This window comes from Lissotriton helveticus, chromosome 10 (genome assembly GCF_964261635.1).
Source record: "Lissotriton helveticus chromosome 10, aLisHel1.1, whole genome shotgun sequence".
In the NCBI taxonomy this organism is placed as follows: Eukaryota; Metazoa; Chordata; class Amphibia; order Caudata; family Salamandridae; genus Lissotriton; species Lissotriton helveticus.
In genome coordinates, this window is record NC_136071.1 from 1,102,750,239 (window position 1) to 1,102,766,467 (window position 16,229).

At 48.5% G+C, this 16,229-nt stretch overlaps 1 protein-coding gene across 1 annotated transcript; it reads left to right on the forward strand.

Moving 5' to 3' along the window:
• The first annotated feature begins 2,537 nt into the window (after positions 1-2,537).
• LOC144785627 (uncharacterized) lies at positions 2,538-11,842 on the forward strand. Its single transcript, XM_078664434.1, has 10 exons — positions 2,538-2,685; positions 2,830-4,290; positions 5,066-5,158; positions 5,349-5,453; positions 6,129-6,238; positions 6,403-6,597; positions 7,461-7,623; positions 8,385-8,550; positions 9,080-9,174; positions 11,027-11,842. Exons 1-10 carry the CDS (start codon positions 2,538-2,540, stop codon positions 11,110-11,112), a joined length of 2,622 nt encoding a protein of 873 aa, XP_078520560.1. The 3' UTR covers positions 11,113-11,842.
• Positions 11,843-16,229: the final 4,387 nt, after the last annotated feature.

The following is a 16,229-nucleotide window of genomic DNA, read 5'->3' on the forward strand; positions in this document are numbered from 1 at the left end:
CCCACACACATGACAGCACCGCATGAAGCTCCTTGTGAATGTGTGACTCATTAATAACCGTCATCATCATTATTACAAAAACACTTTTAAATATATGTTTCTCAAACTAAATATTAATTCATCTCTCAAGCTCTACCTTCGTGTGTTTCCTCTGGTTTTATTACATTCCACGCTATGACCTTTGTCCTAGGAAGAGAAATCTCTGTATTTTAAACTTTGTTTCAAGATAAATACAAGTTACGGGTCCTTCTTGAGCCTCCTGGAGTGGGAGGAGCTCGGAGGACGGACAGGGTGAGGTCGGTGACGGGTGGAGGAGGGAGAGCGACGAGGGGGAAATTCCACTCATCTTCCAGCGCCCCCCTCCCCCCCACATACCCCCCCCCCCCCTCCGCCCCTCCCACCTCAGACTGTATAAAACCTGCCCGAGCCGAGAAGAGGCAGAAGAGGAGCAGCTGGCCTGCCCTCACAGACACCCAGAAATAGGACCGGTCGACACAGGGCGTCTTTCCAGATCAGACCCTCAAGGAGAGTCCCTCGGACACAGGAAGCCAGACGACCCTCACAGAGCAGCCCTCACAGGGGAGAGACAGCACCGACCATCACCAGAGCAGCCCTCACAGAGGAGAGACAGCACCGACCCTCACCCAAGGGTCCCTCAAAGAAAACGGAGGCGCGGCCCCGTGACGGTAAACAGAGCTCCCCTCCCTTGGTATGTACAAAATTTCGTCTCTGTGATACTTTCCTCTTGTGAACAACCTGTCCACGCCTGTACCTTTCAGTGTGAAGAGCCTGTCCACGCCTGCACATTTCAGTGTGAACGGCCTGTCCACGCCTGTACCTTTCAGTGTGAACAACCTGTCCACGCCTGTACCTTTCAGTGTGAACAGCCTGTCCACGCCTGTACCTTTCAGTGTGAACAACCTGTCCACGCCTGTACCTTTCAGTGTGAACAACCTGTCCACGCCTGTACCTTTCAGTGTGAACAGCCTGTCCACGCCTGCGCCTTTGAGTGTGAACAACTTGTCCACGCCTGTACCTTTCAGTGTGAACAGCCTGTCCACGCCTGTACCTTTCAGTGAGAACAGTCTGTCCACGCCTGTACCTTTCAGTGTGAACGGCCTGTCCACGCCTTTACCTTTCAGTGTGAACAGCCTGCCCTTGTCTCTCCACACTGCACAGCCTGTCCCTTCACAGTGCTATACACTGATCTGTCCAGCCTGCCCCGCTCTCACTTTACACCTGTCCGATCTCCACCTGCCCGTCTCTCTGTGGCTCTCACCTCTGGTTCACATTTAACTTCTTAACTCGTCTCACCTCGTGAACTTTCACCAAATGTCATCTCCTGTTCTCACCTCTAAGCTCCTTTTTACCTCCTGCCCTAGTCTTAGTTTCACTGCCCACCCCATCTCATCCCCTGCACCCCTTTCACTGGCTGTTCTCATTTTACTACCTGCCCCTCACCCCCCTCACCCCCCCCCCGTTCCCATCTCAATTCTGGATCGAATTTTGCCCACTGTCCCACTCTCACAAGTGTCTTCGGTCTCACACACTGTCCCACTCTCATCTGTCTTCCATCTCACCCACTGTCCCTCTCTCATCTGCCTTCAATCTCACTCACTGTCCCACTCTCACGCCTTCCATCTCACTCACTGTCCCACTCTCATGTGTCTTCCTTCTTACCTACTGTCCCACTCACATATCTTCCATCGCACCTACTGTCCCACTCTCATGTCTCTTCCATCTCACTCACTCTTACTCACTGTCAAACTCTCACATGTCACCCATCTCACCCACTGTCCCTCTCTCACATGTCTTCCATCTCACCCACTGTCCCTCTCTCACATGTCTTCCATCTCACCCACTGTCCCACTCTCACGTCTCTTCCATCTCACCCACTGTCCCACTCTCACCCACTGTCCCTCTCTCACATGTGTATTCATCTCACCCACTGTCCCACTCTCACATGAGTCTTCCATCTCACCCACTGTCCCATTCTCACATGAGTCTTCCATCTCACTAACTGTCTCACTCTCACATGTCTTCCTTCGCACTCACTGTCCCACTCTCATGTGTCTTCCAGTTCCATCTCACCCACTGTCCCACTCTCACATGAGTCTTCCATCTCACCCACTGTCCCACTCTCACATGAGTCTTCCATCTCACCCACTGTCCCACTCTCACATGAGTCTTCCTTCTCACTAACTGTCTCACTCTCACATGTCTTCCTTCGCACTCACTGTCCCACTCTCATGTGTCTTCCAGTTCCATCTCACCCACTGTCCCACTCTCACATCCTGTGCCCACCTCACCTCGGTCTGATATTAGGCCTCTGCCTCCTGTCTCACCCGCTGTTCCCCATCTAACCTTGTGCACCAATTTACTCTGGGTCTTACCCACCCAGCTACCCGTCTTCCATCTCCTTCTTACCCCCATTCCCCTCTCACCTCCTGTCCCAATCTCACCTCTTGTTCCCTCTCACCTGTGGCTAATTTCTTATCTTTTGACCTCTCTCCCCTCCCCCAGGTCTGCCACTCACCATGGAAGGCTTCGCCTCTGTGTACTACAGTGAACCATCCGTCATGGGCTTCCTCGCCAACGTCATCAGCGCCTTCCTGGTGGCCCTACAGAACTTCTTTTCCTTCCACACCAAAGTGAACGCTGAAGGGGTGGAGAACATCCTGGCAGGTGAGTGTGGCAGCCACAGATCACACAAAGAGTTACAGGTGGCGCTGGGATAACATGCATAGGACACTTGGAGGGAGGGGGTACACACTCGCGCACCCACACACACACGCATGTGTTGCTCAATGCCTGTATTATCTCTTCCAGGGGTCCACCTCATCCTGATTGGAGGACTGACACAGCTCATTGCTGGCTTCCTGTGCTTCCGGAAGTACGATCACCTTGGGAGCACCGCCTTTGTGGCATTCGCCGCCCTCTGGAGCAGCTACGGGGCTACACGTGTCGTCCTGGGCGCGTACCCCACCATCCACAACACCACACAAACCCTGAACGTTTCTAGCAGCCAGACCATCATGGCCGCCTCCCCTCTTCCGGTCGGTGAGAGCGCAGTAGCAGGGCTGGTGGCATACACCGCTGTCGCCTTCATCCTCTCCTTCTGCTCTGCCACCGTTAACTACGTCATGCCCTTCGTGTTTGGCGCCATCACCCTCACGCTGGTCTTCGAGGCGGTGGGGCTCTTCGGACAGTGGGCGCTGGTGGTCTCCGGGACCCTGGAGCTGGTCATTGTGTTGATTGGTTTCTATGGCGCCACTGCCCTGCTCCTGAAGGGCCTGACCCAGAGGTACGTCCTTCCAGGCTTCGGGAACCCCTTGTTCAGCGTCTTGCTTCTGGGCTCGGCCAACAGCACCTCTTCCAGTGGCATCGGGGAGGAGACCAAGAAGAACTCCAAGTACGCGGAGCCCATGGCCTTGGGACACATCGCCGACGCGGTGGCCTCGCTCATCTTTGCCTTTTATTGCTTTGGGTACATGAAGACCTTCTACATTGGCGCCATCTGGGTCAGCGTCAATGCGCTGTCCCAGCTCTGCGCCAGCTACTACAGTTACTTGAGAGAAGACGTCTACCACACCACCAAGCTTGGGCTCCACAGCCTCTTCTGGCTGCTGATGTCCTGGGAAGAGTTCATCCTCACGGTGCTCCTCTCGGGGGACAGTGTGGACAAGAGCCGAGCGGGCATGGTGGGGGGCTGGTTCTTTCTGGTCGCCGCTTGCATCCTCTGCCTGATGTCCCTCAACAGAGACCTCCTGGAGGTGCTGCAGAATTCATGCTTCCTCCTCCTCACTGTCTCCACCCTCCACCAGATTCCACTCCAGGGATCCCATATCTTCTTCGGAGTGGTCTGCAGCATCTACACGGCCACCTCCCTGTACGCCACTTTTGCCAGCCTCATTAACTCCATCGCTGATAAGTCGCTGATCTCTACTGGACCCCAAGTGATGTCATCGGCTACGCTGCAGGACTTGCTGCTGAGCCTGAAGCGCGTCACCAGCAGGTCTAAGGAGGGCCAGGAGGTCAGCACCACCAGATGCCAGCTCCCTGATGCCCTCTTCTTCTTCTGCAATGGCCTGGCATCACTCTCTGCCATCCAGGGGTCCCTCAGTGACCCCACCAGAGCCCACCTCTCCATCCCTTGGGTGCTGATCCCTGGCGCGCTCTTCCAGTTGTACGTCTGCAGGATCGAGGTCCAGAGAGGGCGAAGATTTGGGTCGATCCTACCATTCTGTTACGCTGCTGTATGGGCCACATGGGCGTGGCTACGACTCGCAGGTAACTTGTGATCTCTTAATCTTTACAATGTGTAACATGTATCCAGAAAAGTCCTAGGGATCCAGTGTCAAGAAGCTTCTGAGTGGTTTAGATCCTCAGGCATACCAGTAGGGGCAGTGGGGTGATGTATATTTCTGGTTATTGGTTTCATTTGGAGCAGCCATGCATGCAGGTAGTTTCTTGATGACATCACATGCAGTTCTTTGTCTGACTGAGGGGCCTTTGTGACCTGATGAAGTACCTGGGAGGGGTCATATGTGATGGCTGCCAGGTGGGGGGCAAATGGTTGAAGAGGAGGTGGCCACTAGGAGGGGCTAGTGACTTATGGAACCATTAATGGGTCTGGATAAACTATTGATAAACTATTGTTGATAATTCAGGTGTGGGATGAACTAAAAGGCATTATGATCATTGTTCAAATAACTGGTCATTTCTTGTACCCGGGGGCATATTTACCAGAATTTAATTTTCGCTTGTCTTCTGACTCATGCGAGAAAACACCTTATACGGGGATAAGGAGCTCAGAGAAGTGTGTATCACCAAATCGAGGCGCACCTGTTCAGGGTGGAGTGGAAGATACAGTTCTGCACATCATCAAAAGTCAACATCCAGCCCCATGATTGGCTGTTAGATGATCCAGTTGTTGACAGTATATGGTCCTCTCCATCCCTTGTCTCTGCTCCCAGCCCTCTCCTGCCTTTGAAGGAAGAGCTCCTTCCTGTGTTCTGTTTCATCCATGACTAACCCTCTGCCCCTCCGCCTCTTCCCTCTCCAGGTCCCCTGCTGAATATCCACGTCGCCAGTTATGGTGCATTCACTGTTGGTGCCGTCACCTTCCTGGTCATCAATGTCTTCCTGATGTCCTTGGGTAAGTCTCTCCGGATACCGAGGTCCAGTCATCCCTCTGTTGAATCCTTGAGGCCCAGGTGCCCTGACAGACAGCAGCTGCTTACGGCTATAATGGGTTCATGTCTGAATTAAGCAACTGCGACCCCCGCTGACCTCGGAAATATGTCATTTCCGGCCATTGACGCCATCTTGTTCTGCTTGTTCCACAGTCGCCTATGCCAACGTGGTGCTGGTGCTGCTCGCGCTGCTGATGGAGGCGGTGATGGTCTGTTTCCTGCTCTTCACCTTGGAATGCCTGCCCCTCGCGCTCGAGAGTAAGTGGACGCCTTGACTGTGGGTTCTTCTTGTGTGTTAATGCATGTCAGTGATCTCTAAAGGGTTAATAAACAGGCAATATCTATCAAGTGCCATCCCGAGTCCACCTGCAATGTGGTGGGGGCTAAAGGGAAGTGGTCTGTAGAAAGGACTGGAGTGTGCCTGACAAGCCTGTGCTTCTGAAGGGCTGTGGGGGGTGAACAGAGTCAGTTCCGTGTCAGACTCTGCTAGAGTTGGTCTCTTCAAGGCAAGGGGGGCTGGAATGGAGTCAGTCACAATCCTGACATGTGTCTGGTTCTCTGCCAGACCTCCACGTGTCTTAGTTTCTGTACCTGTATCTCCACTGCTGCCTTAACATCATCTTGTTATAATACGAAGAGTTGGGGTGAGCCCGATAACACTAGGAATCAGGATAATTAAGTATAAACCAAGACAGGAGTTCCTGTACCAGTTTAAATGTTTTACCACACTTAATTTCGTACAGACAGAAGGTGAGTGAAAAGTAATCTGTCTTATGTTTTTATTTTATTGCCTTGGATGGCATTTCCCTTCTTGAAATCCCTCCTGAAGGGAACCACTGTCTTGGTTTAACACTAACTTGATCAGCACACTTGTCTCTTTTGTTGATTTTATGAACTTTATGTCTAATTTTCCCCTCTTTGTGTTACTTTCAGTCACTGTATTGTCCGTCTTCAGTGTCGTCTGTATCTACGGAGCGGCGGCATCTCTTGGAAACTGCATTTTCAGCAAGGACCTAATTCCCATGGGACCCTCTTTCTTCAAGGTACAGTGATAAGTACATGCAATATGTTACGATCACTACTCTTTCCGATATGTCTTTCAAATATAAGTCCATCTCTGTCCTCTAACTCTGTGATGTGCATGTGCTGCTCAAAGGCAGCTGTAGGTGGCGCTGTCTCACTCCTTGTCTGCTCTTTGCACTTTTAGGAAACGAAGTCAGAGGAGAAAGTTGAGGCGTCCGACTCCTGCGTGTGCCCCGATTCCTATCGCACCAGCAGTCTAAGGACCATCGCCGCCCTGCTGGACCAGGGTGGGGTGTGCAGGGTCCCCACAGACACGGTCTACGCCCTGGCGGCCTCCTGCAAACACCCCGAGGCCATCCAGAAGATTTACACCATAAAGGTGAGCACCGAGGAGCGGACTTCCGGCGGAATTTACCGAGTCCGAGACAGATGCTCTGTCATTGAAGAATAAGGGACACCTTTTACTAGAACAGTTAGAAATCACCCTGCGGGCGGAGACATTGTCATGGAAACGTCAGGGTGCAACCATTCTGCAGGGGTGTGATTTCCATGGTGATACCAGCCTGGAGTATGTATAGTTGGAAATATTGACATGGAAATTACAGGGCAAAACCATTCTGCAGGGGTGTGAATACCATAGTGATACCAGCCTGGAGAATGTATGTATAGAGATATTGTCATGGAGACGTCAGGGTAAAACCATTCTGCAGGTGCAGGATTACCATGGTAACATCTGCATAGACAGTTCCAGTGTCAAAACGTAGTTAATTATTGGAAGCAGCCAGGGTACTTGTTATCAGATCATCCTGTGCAGAGAGTGCTAGAGGGGGGTGATAAGGGAGCTGAGGGCTCCAGCCCACACATGGCCTCAGGAGAGAATCTGCTTCAGGACCAGAAGTGACCAATTAGAATCTATCACATGCACAAGAAAGATGCTAATGCCCCAGAGCACACAGTGAGTCTGCGTTCTCAGACACACTAACCTTCTCTGCAGGTGCCATTGCACTGAATTCTGTGGCCAGTGTCTGTCCGCTGTAGGTCATTAAAAGGTCCTACAGGCTTTTAACTTATACAATCTGTTGGCTAGCACTAGAGACATTTAGTTTATTTTCAGAGGTGGTGTGACTGGGTCTAAGCTCATTTTTGGGTAGAACGTGACCCTGCACAGAATGTCCGAAGGTCCTGACCTCTCTCTTCTCTCTCTAAACCAATCATTTCTCCCTTCTCTTCCATCCTCTGCAGGACCGACCCCTGGAGAAGCCCATCTGTATCTGCATCTCCCACCTGGACCAGCTGCGGGCCGTGAGACCCCCCTTCAGCCCCCTGCTCTGGGACTTCATGGGGAGCGTCTACCCTGGGGGTGTCAGCTGCATTGTCCAGAAGGGGGAGTGGCTGAAGAGGATGGGTGAGTGTGACCTCTTCTGCATGGTCTGTTTCCTCCTCCTAAGAGGGGTGGGCTGGGGAGGGTAGAGGGGCGAGGGCTCCAAATGCCAGAAGTTGTGCCTGGGGAAATTCAGGGGTGTGCCCACTTCATGTAAGTGCTGCTTGACTAGATCATGCTTCATTCACCCCCTGCCCCCCCCCCCAATGTGTACCGACCCACATCTCAGGCAGGTTATAAAGTGTTGGTGTTCGGTGTTCCGAAGCGAAACCATTCAAACATCAGCTCAAATTAAGCACTGTCATCTGCAGGCCTGCCAGCTCCAATGGTGCCACCGTGTGACACACAACATCGGCTCCCTTCACACGGTCATCCGGTGAGGAGCCGATATCACACAGAGACAGAGAAACACGCTGGAAACCACTCAAACCGTGCATGTCCAGCTCGCTTCGGAGGCTTTGAACTGCCCCAGGCCATTAAGGAGTGTGAAAACACCACAGGACATCAGCATTAGCCTCAAGCAAGCTTTCTATTGGAGGAGAGGGCTTGGGGCAGGGCGGAGCCAGAAGCACCTCTTAGGCACTTCTAGGCATGAGGCTCCGCCCCTCCAAGGCACTGACATTATGGTGAAAATGCTGCTTTAGTTGTTAGGTCTGCATCTGGTGGAATTGCTATACAGCACCTCAGTTAAGGATGCAGAGTAAATAAATACAGTCAAGCACAAATGCTCACTCTCTCACACCTGACTTGTTGCTGATTCATTTTGTTATTTTCTCCTCCTGCAGGAGTTGGACCAGCTTATGACATTGTGGGCACCAAAGACTCCATCATGATCCGAGTGCCGGACCACACTATCTCTGCCCACCTGACCGACATGACCGGCCCTCTGGCCATCACCTCCGCCAATCCCAGCGGGGAGTGTGATAGCACCCACCATGACATGGTCATCTCGTGAGTACACACTCAGAACAGGGGTTGGATTCAGGAAAAGGGTGTGAGTGGGCCTTCTGCGGATGTGATGGTGCCTGGGGTTTAAGAGTTACTAGATGGCTGCTAGGGCCTGAGGGCAGGGGAAAGGGTTGTTGAGGGGCGTGAGCTGAAGATTCTGAAAGGTTAAAGGAAAAGTGTAGGAGTATTGATGGGTGATGTGCTACTTTGAATGTGTTCTGTTTTTATAAGTATTGGGCTCGCGTTGAGCGGTTGCTTGGTGTCTTCTGAATGGTGGGTGGTTTACTGGTTCTACTGAAAGGTGAAGGAAGGGGTAACAGTGTTTGTGATATCACAGACATATGTAAGGGTGTTTGAGATGCTTGGCATAAGCCTATATATGGGCGCATTAAACACAGGTGTGTTTGACCAGTTGAGGTTGAGGTCCGGTAGATGTTTGCCAGCCTGCTGCTTCCCCTTAATCCCCAGCACCTGAGCCTTTGTCGATGATTACTTTAAATGAGTGATTTTGTATTTCCTCTCTGTGTTCCAGGCGTCTACGACACAAGCTGGACGGGGTGCTGTGTGATGGGGACTCCTACGAGATGGTGGGCTCCACGGTGGTGAACTGTCTGAGGATAGACGAAGGTGGGTCTCAACCAATGCTTGTTTCTGTTTCATCTCTCCCCCTGCTATTCCCAAAGTAGACTCAGGAGCATCCATGGATGTGAACAGAGGGCTCTGCTCCCCACCACCCCTCCCCACCCACCAAACACCTGCCATGAGATTTGGGAAACACCAGTCCTGGACCAGTGCATTCCTGGTGTCCAAGGCAGACAGACCTACAAAGCCCACAATGAATGGACAGCTGAAGCATGAAAGGGGCCAGAATGAATGCGTAACTAAAAGATGTACTTTATTGAGCCCCTGAGGAAAACTCCAAGCGCTTGGTCTAAGTTTGCAGGGATGCCACCTGAGGTTTCCTTCCTTTGACGACTCCGGACCCCAATTTTCAAATTAACAAGCCTTTCTCTTTATCATTAGCCTGCACCATTGGGGTAAATGTTGCATAATTTGTTTCATAGAAATGAGAGAAAGGTCCCTATCTGGCCAGAAATTGGACAAAAGGATACTAAATAGGAACTCCCAGACCCAATAAAAACATAACCACGTGTTCAACAAATCACAATTATAAGGAAAATAAGATCAAACCAATTTAAAATGATGTATAGAAATTTGTACAATTTATTCAATTCAAAAATACATACTTAGTATTTAGTATTTAGTATTTAGTACTTAGTTTTTATTGGGTCTGGGTGTTCCTATTTAGTATCCTTTTGTCCAATTTCTGGCCAGATAGGGACCTTTCTCTCATTTCTATGTACCGCTCCTTGTCCCTGATTGGATCTATAAGGAGACCTCCCTGTTCTTTATATATTTCACTTACGGTTGGCATAATTTGTTTCACAACATTTTGCAAAAATTACATGAACGGTTGGAAAGTGAGGATATATATGGCTATGTCTTCTTTCTCAATTTATATACTGATCAGACGTATGAGGATAAAAAATAAATAAATAAATAAATTACATGAACGGTGTAAAATGTGGTTGCATGAAAATTTCATGGTAGTTAGTACATAGTGCATATTAAAAAGTCCCGTTAGATACTGGCAGAAGATTTAGACAAAAATGTCTTTTACGGAGACATTTTATGCTCAAAGCCGTCTGCACTGAAGAAGAAATGATGCAAATTCCTAACGCAAATTTGGCAAATTTAGGACTAGTGATTAAAAATTCACCCAGACTTAGTCAGCACATGTACCCAGAGCCTCCCTCAGTAAGACAATATCCCTCAAGGTGGGATCTTTATATTTCCCCAACTCATCGTTCTTTCTCGGGGACTATCCCACCCTGCCGAAGTTACGCGATACTGAAGGTTCTTACTCTGATCCCATCTCAAAATAGAGATGTCGGAATCGCAGATTTATAAAATATTGACCGTACACAAATATACACAAATGTCTCTTTAAAGAGCATTCGACCTGTTAAAAGTTCCTAATTCCAGTGAGACTCACATCCTAATTATAGGAATACAGAGTTAACTTAATATTCCATCTCCTATCCGAGTTTATTGGCCAAGTGCTTGATAGTCAGTTTACTGCAGGTCGACATTTTTGTAGGGAGACAGTTTTGTGTGGAAGATATTTTGGCAGTGGAAGTTTTCGAGTCTGTGTTTTAGCAGTTTGTTGTTTCCATGATATCCCACCCTGCCCCAGCCATTCAATGTCTCCTTGAGGGCGCAGAGCCCATGCTTTCTCCTGTCAGTATATGCCATGTAAGAGGCCAGCCCCACCTATACTCCTTCACCCATTGGTTCCTGAGGGGCCAATCCCCACCCTGCTCGTTATGCTTCTCTCTTCCCCTCCCTCTGCTGCTCACAGACCTCAGACCTGTCCAAGCTCTCTCAATCTCATGCTGTTGTGCTTCTTCTTTTCCAGGGATCCTGAGCATCGTGAGGGAGGGCTGCGTCCCCACCACCCACATCATGCAGACGTTCGAGCGCGTGAAGAACGCGCAGGTGTGAGGCTCCCACGTGCTTCGACCAGTCTTGTTCTACTGACCACAGCAGCATCCGCACAAGACCTGAGCCAGCTGCCATTTGCACTTTATTAACCGGAAATGGAAGCATCACAATCTGAGGCCGGATATCCGCGTCGATCCTGGGCCGAAAGGAAGACATTACCAGAACAGACTTACAGACTGCAGTGGAGTCGGACATTCTTACAGACAGCTCACAATACTTTTTTGTCAGAATGCTTCATTTGGATTGATAGGCAGATATTTTCTACCCTTCACTCTCCAACAAGGCATTGACCTGAAAGTCAGTGCTTGATGACGTGTACAGCGACAGATCCTTGATTCTTCGCCCCCCAGGATGCACGAGCACAGATCCAATGTATATATACTGTTGCATTCTGTTTGCGTTCTTTGCTTGAATATTATAATTTACCCTCTGTCCTTTTTATTTAATTTTAATGTAATGCTGATACCGATATTGATGATAAATTCTATTTATTTTGGTACTCTGAGGATGTCTGGTCCTGTCAGATATCTCACCAGGCTTGTGTGACAGAATATTGTCAGAGACAGAGATCTCATATTGTTACAACCAGAACTATTGGCTTCACTGGATGGTGCCGGCCACCAATCGAGAGGAGCTTCAAGAATCACTGATAGAAGTTTTTGCGTCCCAGTGACCTACACATAGTATTTAACTTATTTAATATATTGGAGTTTGTATTTATTGAAATAAAATTGCCCTTAAAAAGAAACTGTCGTTTCTCTTTGATGTCAGGGGGACCCATACCATGAATCCTCCTGTGATGCAGCTGTGAAAGAAAGGTGTCATGTGTGTGTGTGCATTTTTTTTTGGATAAGCAAATTTTATTGACTTTAAAAACAGGTAAACAATTTAGCCAGTACACGGAAATCATCAGTATAAATTCATTCACACATGCACTATACCCCCCAATCACGATCCCCATAAAAGTACATAGACGAAATTCAGAATCAAGTTAATCAAGACACTCCACAGTGCCCAACCACTTCCCCCACACTTTACGGTATTTCTTGACACACCCCTTGGCGTTTTAAAGGGCCTTTTCTTGGGTCGCACACCAGTCTACCCCTCTTCGCCACCGCTCTAGGTTAGGTGGGTCGGGGCTTGTCCAGGCCGCCGCAATGTCCCGCTTGGCCACCATCATAGCGGTGTTAAAAAACACCTTGTCATTCCTGGACCCATCCAGCCCATCAGTGAGCCCCAGCAAGGAATGACGCGGGTCGTGAGAAACCTCCTAGCCCAATACCTCCGTTAGCTCCACTTCAATGGATCCCCAGAACTACCCCAAGCGGGGGCACAACCAAACCATGTGGAGGAAGTCAGCCGGGGCATGGTTACATCTTGCACAAGATGCGTCTGGGCACAAACCCGCTTGATGCATGCGCAGGGGAGTGAGATACGCAGCGTGTAAATAGTAGAGCTGAATCAGCTTGAGTTTGGCGGAGAAGGTGACTGTTCTGGGGGCCATAAGGGCATCCCGCCAGTCTACCTCTTCAAGGGGGCCCACCCAGTCCACCCATTGGTCCCTCAATTTGTCTAGGGACGTGGGAGTGTTGTTAATTAGGGTGCGGTAAATACGGGAGACCCCCCCTACCTAAGTCTCCCATCATCGTCTGCGCCTCAGTGGGGCTGTATTCGGGTAGCCTCGTGTCGCCCGTGATGTGTTTGTGAAGGGCATGTCTCAACTGCAAATATTTATAAAACTAGGACGAGTGTAGGGAGTAGCAAGTTTGGAGCTCCTGGAAGGACAACATATGGCCCTTTGCCCATACGTCCCCTAGCTGGGAGACACCAATAAGATCCCAAGTAATCCCCCGCAACCCACTAACCTCCAAAAGCCAAGCCCCCTGCCACAGGGGAGTACATTGGGTCAACTTCCCCATCCACCTAATGTGGTGGAGCGAGGCCCGCCAGGCCAACAACACAGAGCGCGTCACATCAGGCAATCGGGTCGGAATGGGTTCCCCGTACAGCATGGCTTAGATGTTCGAAAGCCCCAGCTCGCACAGTTCAAGCCTGTAGGCTGGGTCCGACCTGCCCCCATTGAACCAGTCGTGGACAACTAGTAGGCGTACTGCAAAGAATTACAGGTACAGGTGCGTCATCCCCATGCCATACGAGGGAATCTGGCATGCCGACAGAGCCACTCAGGCCCGTCCTCCGCTCCAGAGAAATTTGGTGATTAGACTATCCAGTTCCCTGAACCAAGCCCTGGAGAAACAGAAGGGGGTATTTTGTAAGATGTAAAGAAACATGGGGAGGATCATCATTTTAAACAGGACCACCCTCCCCAGGGGGTTCTGAGGCAGGTCCTCCTTAGCCTTCTTGACTAACGGGGTCACATTGAGGGACCATCCCAGCTCGGGAAGAAGGGTGATCCAAATCCCCAGATATTTAAAAGACTGCCTCCGGAGTGGTATGGCGGACTGCCAATCGAAGCACTCTCTGGAGTGATGAAGGGGGACCAACACAGACTTCCCTGGGGTTTAGCCACAATCCTTAGGCCTGCTCGAAGGCATGCAGGATCCGGAGACACTGGGGCCCGGAGGAGGCGGGGTCGGACAGGAAGACAAGAACATCGTCTGTGTATAATGCAATCTTGTCCGTGTCCGTATTGGGCCGCTCCCATTCACGGAGGCGGTCTTCAGCTCACACCAGGGACGCCAAGGGCTCCATTGCCAGGGCGAATAGCAAAGGAGAAAGGGGGCATCCCTGCCTAGGACCTGGACCAAAGAGCGGAAGTAGGGCCCTTACCCCATCTCGGTCAGCACGCCCTGCAGGTATGTCCAGACCGCCGAATCGAAAGCTTTTTCGAAGTCTATGGACAGGAGTGCCAAGTATGGGGTAAGCAGGTGCCGATTTGCCAGAGCCAGCTGCAGCCTTCGGAGGCTGTGGCGGGTCCCCCGCTGAGGCATGAACCCGCATTGATCCGGGTGCACCAATGAGGCCAAATATGGTTTCAGCCGTTGGGCCAGAATGGTGGCATAAAGCTTAATTTCGGTGTTAAGGAGGGATATGGGGCGGAATTCTGCACACAGTCGGGAGGGAGGCTGGGACTTCGGGAGAGCCACAATGGTGGTGATATCTGCCTCCGGTGGAAATGAACCTTTCTCCACGGTTTCTTTAAATAAATTAGCTAGGTGGGGCGCTAGAGTGCCTCGGTACGTCGTGTAATACTCCTGCGGAAGGAAATTCGGACCCGAGGTCTTACCCGGGGGAACCAGGGAGATCGCCTCCTCAATTTCCTTCAAGGAGATGGGGCGCTCTAGATCCTTCTGGGCTGCTGGCTCCAGCCTGGGGAGGCACACCCCACCCCGGTCAAGAAGGACAGCAACGGTCAGCCCGGGGGGGTTGCGCAGTGTACAGCTTCCGATAATAAGCAGCAAAGGTATTTGCCAGTGCCACAGGAGCGCATTGCACCGCTCCAGCTACATCCACCACCTCTGGGATAATACGGTTCGCCCAGGGGGATCACTGACATAACCTCGACAGACCGAATATCGACTGTACAAAATATCGACGAAAAATTATCGACTACAAAATTATCGATTGCCTATACTTAAACAACAAAACACAAAAATATCGAAACCACATTATCGACTAAAAAAAACAACGACTACTACTATATCGACTAACAACATTATCGATTTCTAAAACATCGATTATCACATCTTTAAATGAAAAACGGACAAAATATCGAATACAAATATATAGATAGCACATTTATCGTTTTTTTAAAATATCGAAATTACTACATCCTTGAATAAATCACTGTATTATCTTAAAATTTAGTCATACTATTCATATTCATTCACTAATTGTTTCTAAAAAGCTATAAAACATACTATATATTTTCCTAACATTTATAACACAAAATAAATACAAACATACATTTTATAATACATAAACTATGTTTCGAACAACTAAACATTTCTTACTGCAAATTATATATATTCCTCCACTTAAAAAATATAAAGATAACATTACCTATACAAAATAAGGCCTTACACATTAAATAAACGTTAATTGGCGTCCCCCATATAAGGAAAGCAATTAGTATAACAGGTTAAAAAATTCAAATCCACAAATTAAAACAGACTATCAATTTAAACAACCAATCCTACTTCAGAAACTATTAGACTAATACTATATAAACAAGATTACAGCAAACTAAAAATGCAGCCTAAATCTCCTAACTAAAGGAAGACGAAACTCTGCAGGATTTCTGAAAGAAAACGTATTGACTTCAACATAAAGACAGCTACACCTATATAAAGTAAGTACTACTACATTATTTTCCATCGAAAATGTAACTCTCAAACCTCACACCTATGTTTAAAAGCCAAATACCTAAAATATATGTTTTTTTTTACTATTTATCCTACAGACAAAAAGAAAATACAGAAGACCTAGACAACACCTGGACATCAAAAGTTAAATATAAATAAGTAAGCATATAATTTAAATGTAACTTCGACATTTAATAGATAGGTAACTAAATAGAAACTAGCAAAAAACCTCTACCAAAATATCATAAATAGTTCTAAAATATTTGTACACATTTTCTCAACTTCCACAGGTACAAAAAGATATACACAGAAAATAACAGTTTGAAGAACATCAACACCTGAAAAGAACTACTTGAAATCATAAAAAGATTTGCAGGTAAATCAGAAATGTGTTAAACTGTATTATTAGAATACAACATTATTTTTTGAACAAATGTAATGACATTCTCTTTTAATTACCTCCTAGCACTACAATACAAGCATGACTGAAGGAGCTAAATTCATTTATTCACAAAAAGGGAAAATGCTTCTTTGTTACATGGGATATGTCTACACTCAAGAGAAACAAAAAGATTTGAAAGTTTTTTGGAAGTGTACGAAATATTATGCCAACAAATGTTATGGTCGAGCTATAACTCAGGAGACTACTGTTACTTATACTAAGGAACATAATCACCCACCCAATGTAACAGAAATAGAGATTAGACAAATGCTAGATTCCCTTAAAGAAGCTAGTACTAGTACTGATCAACCAACAACTGCTATTCTAAAACACCATTTAAGTGTACTTCC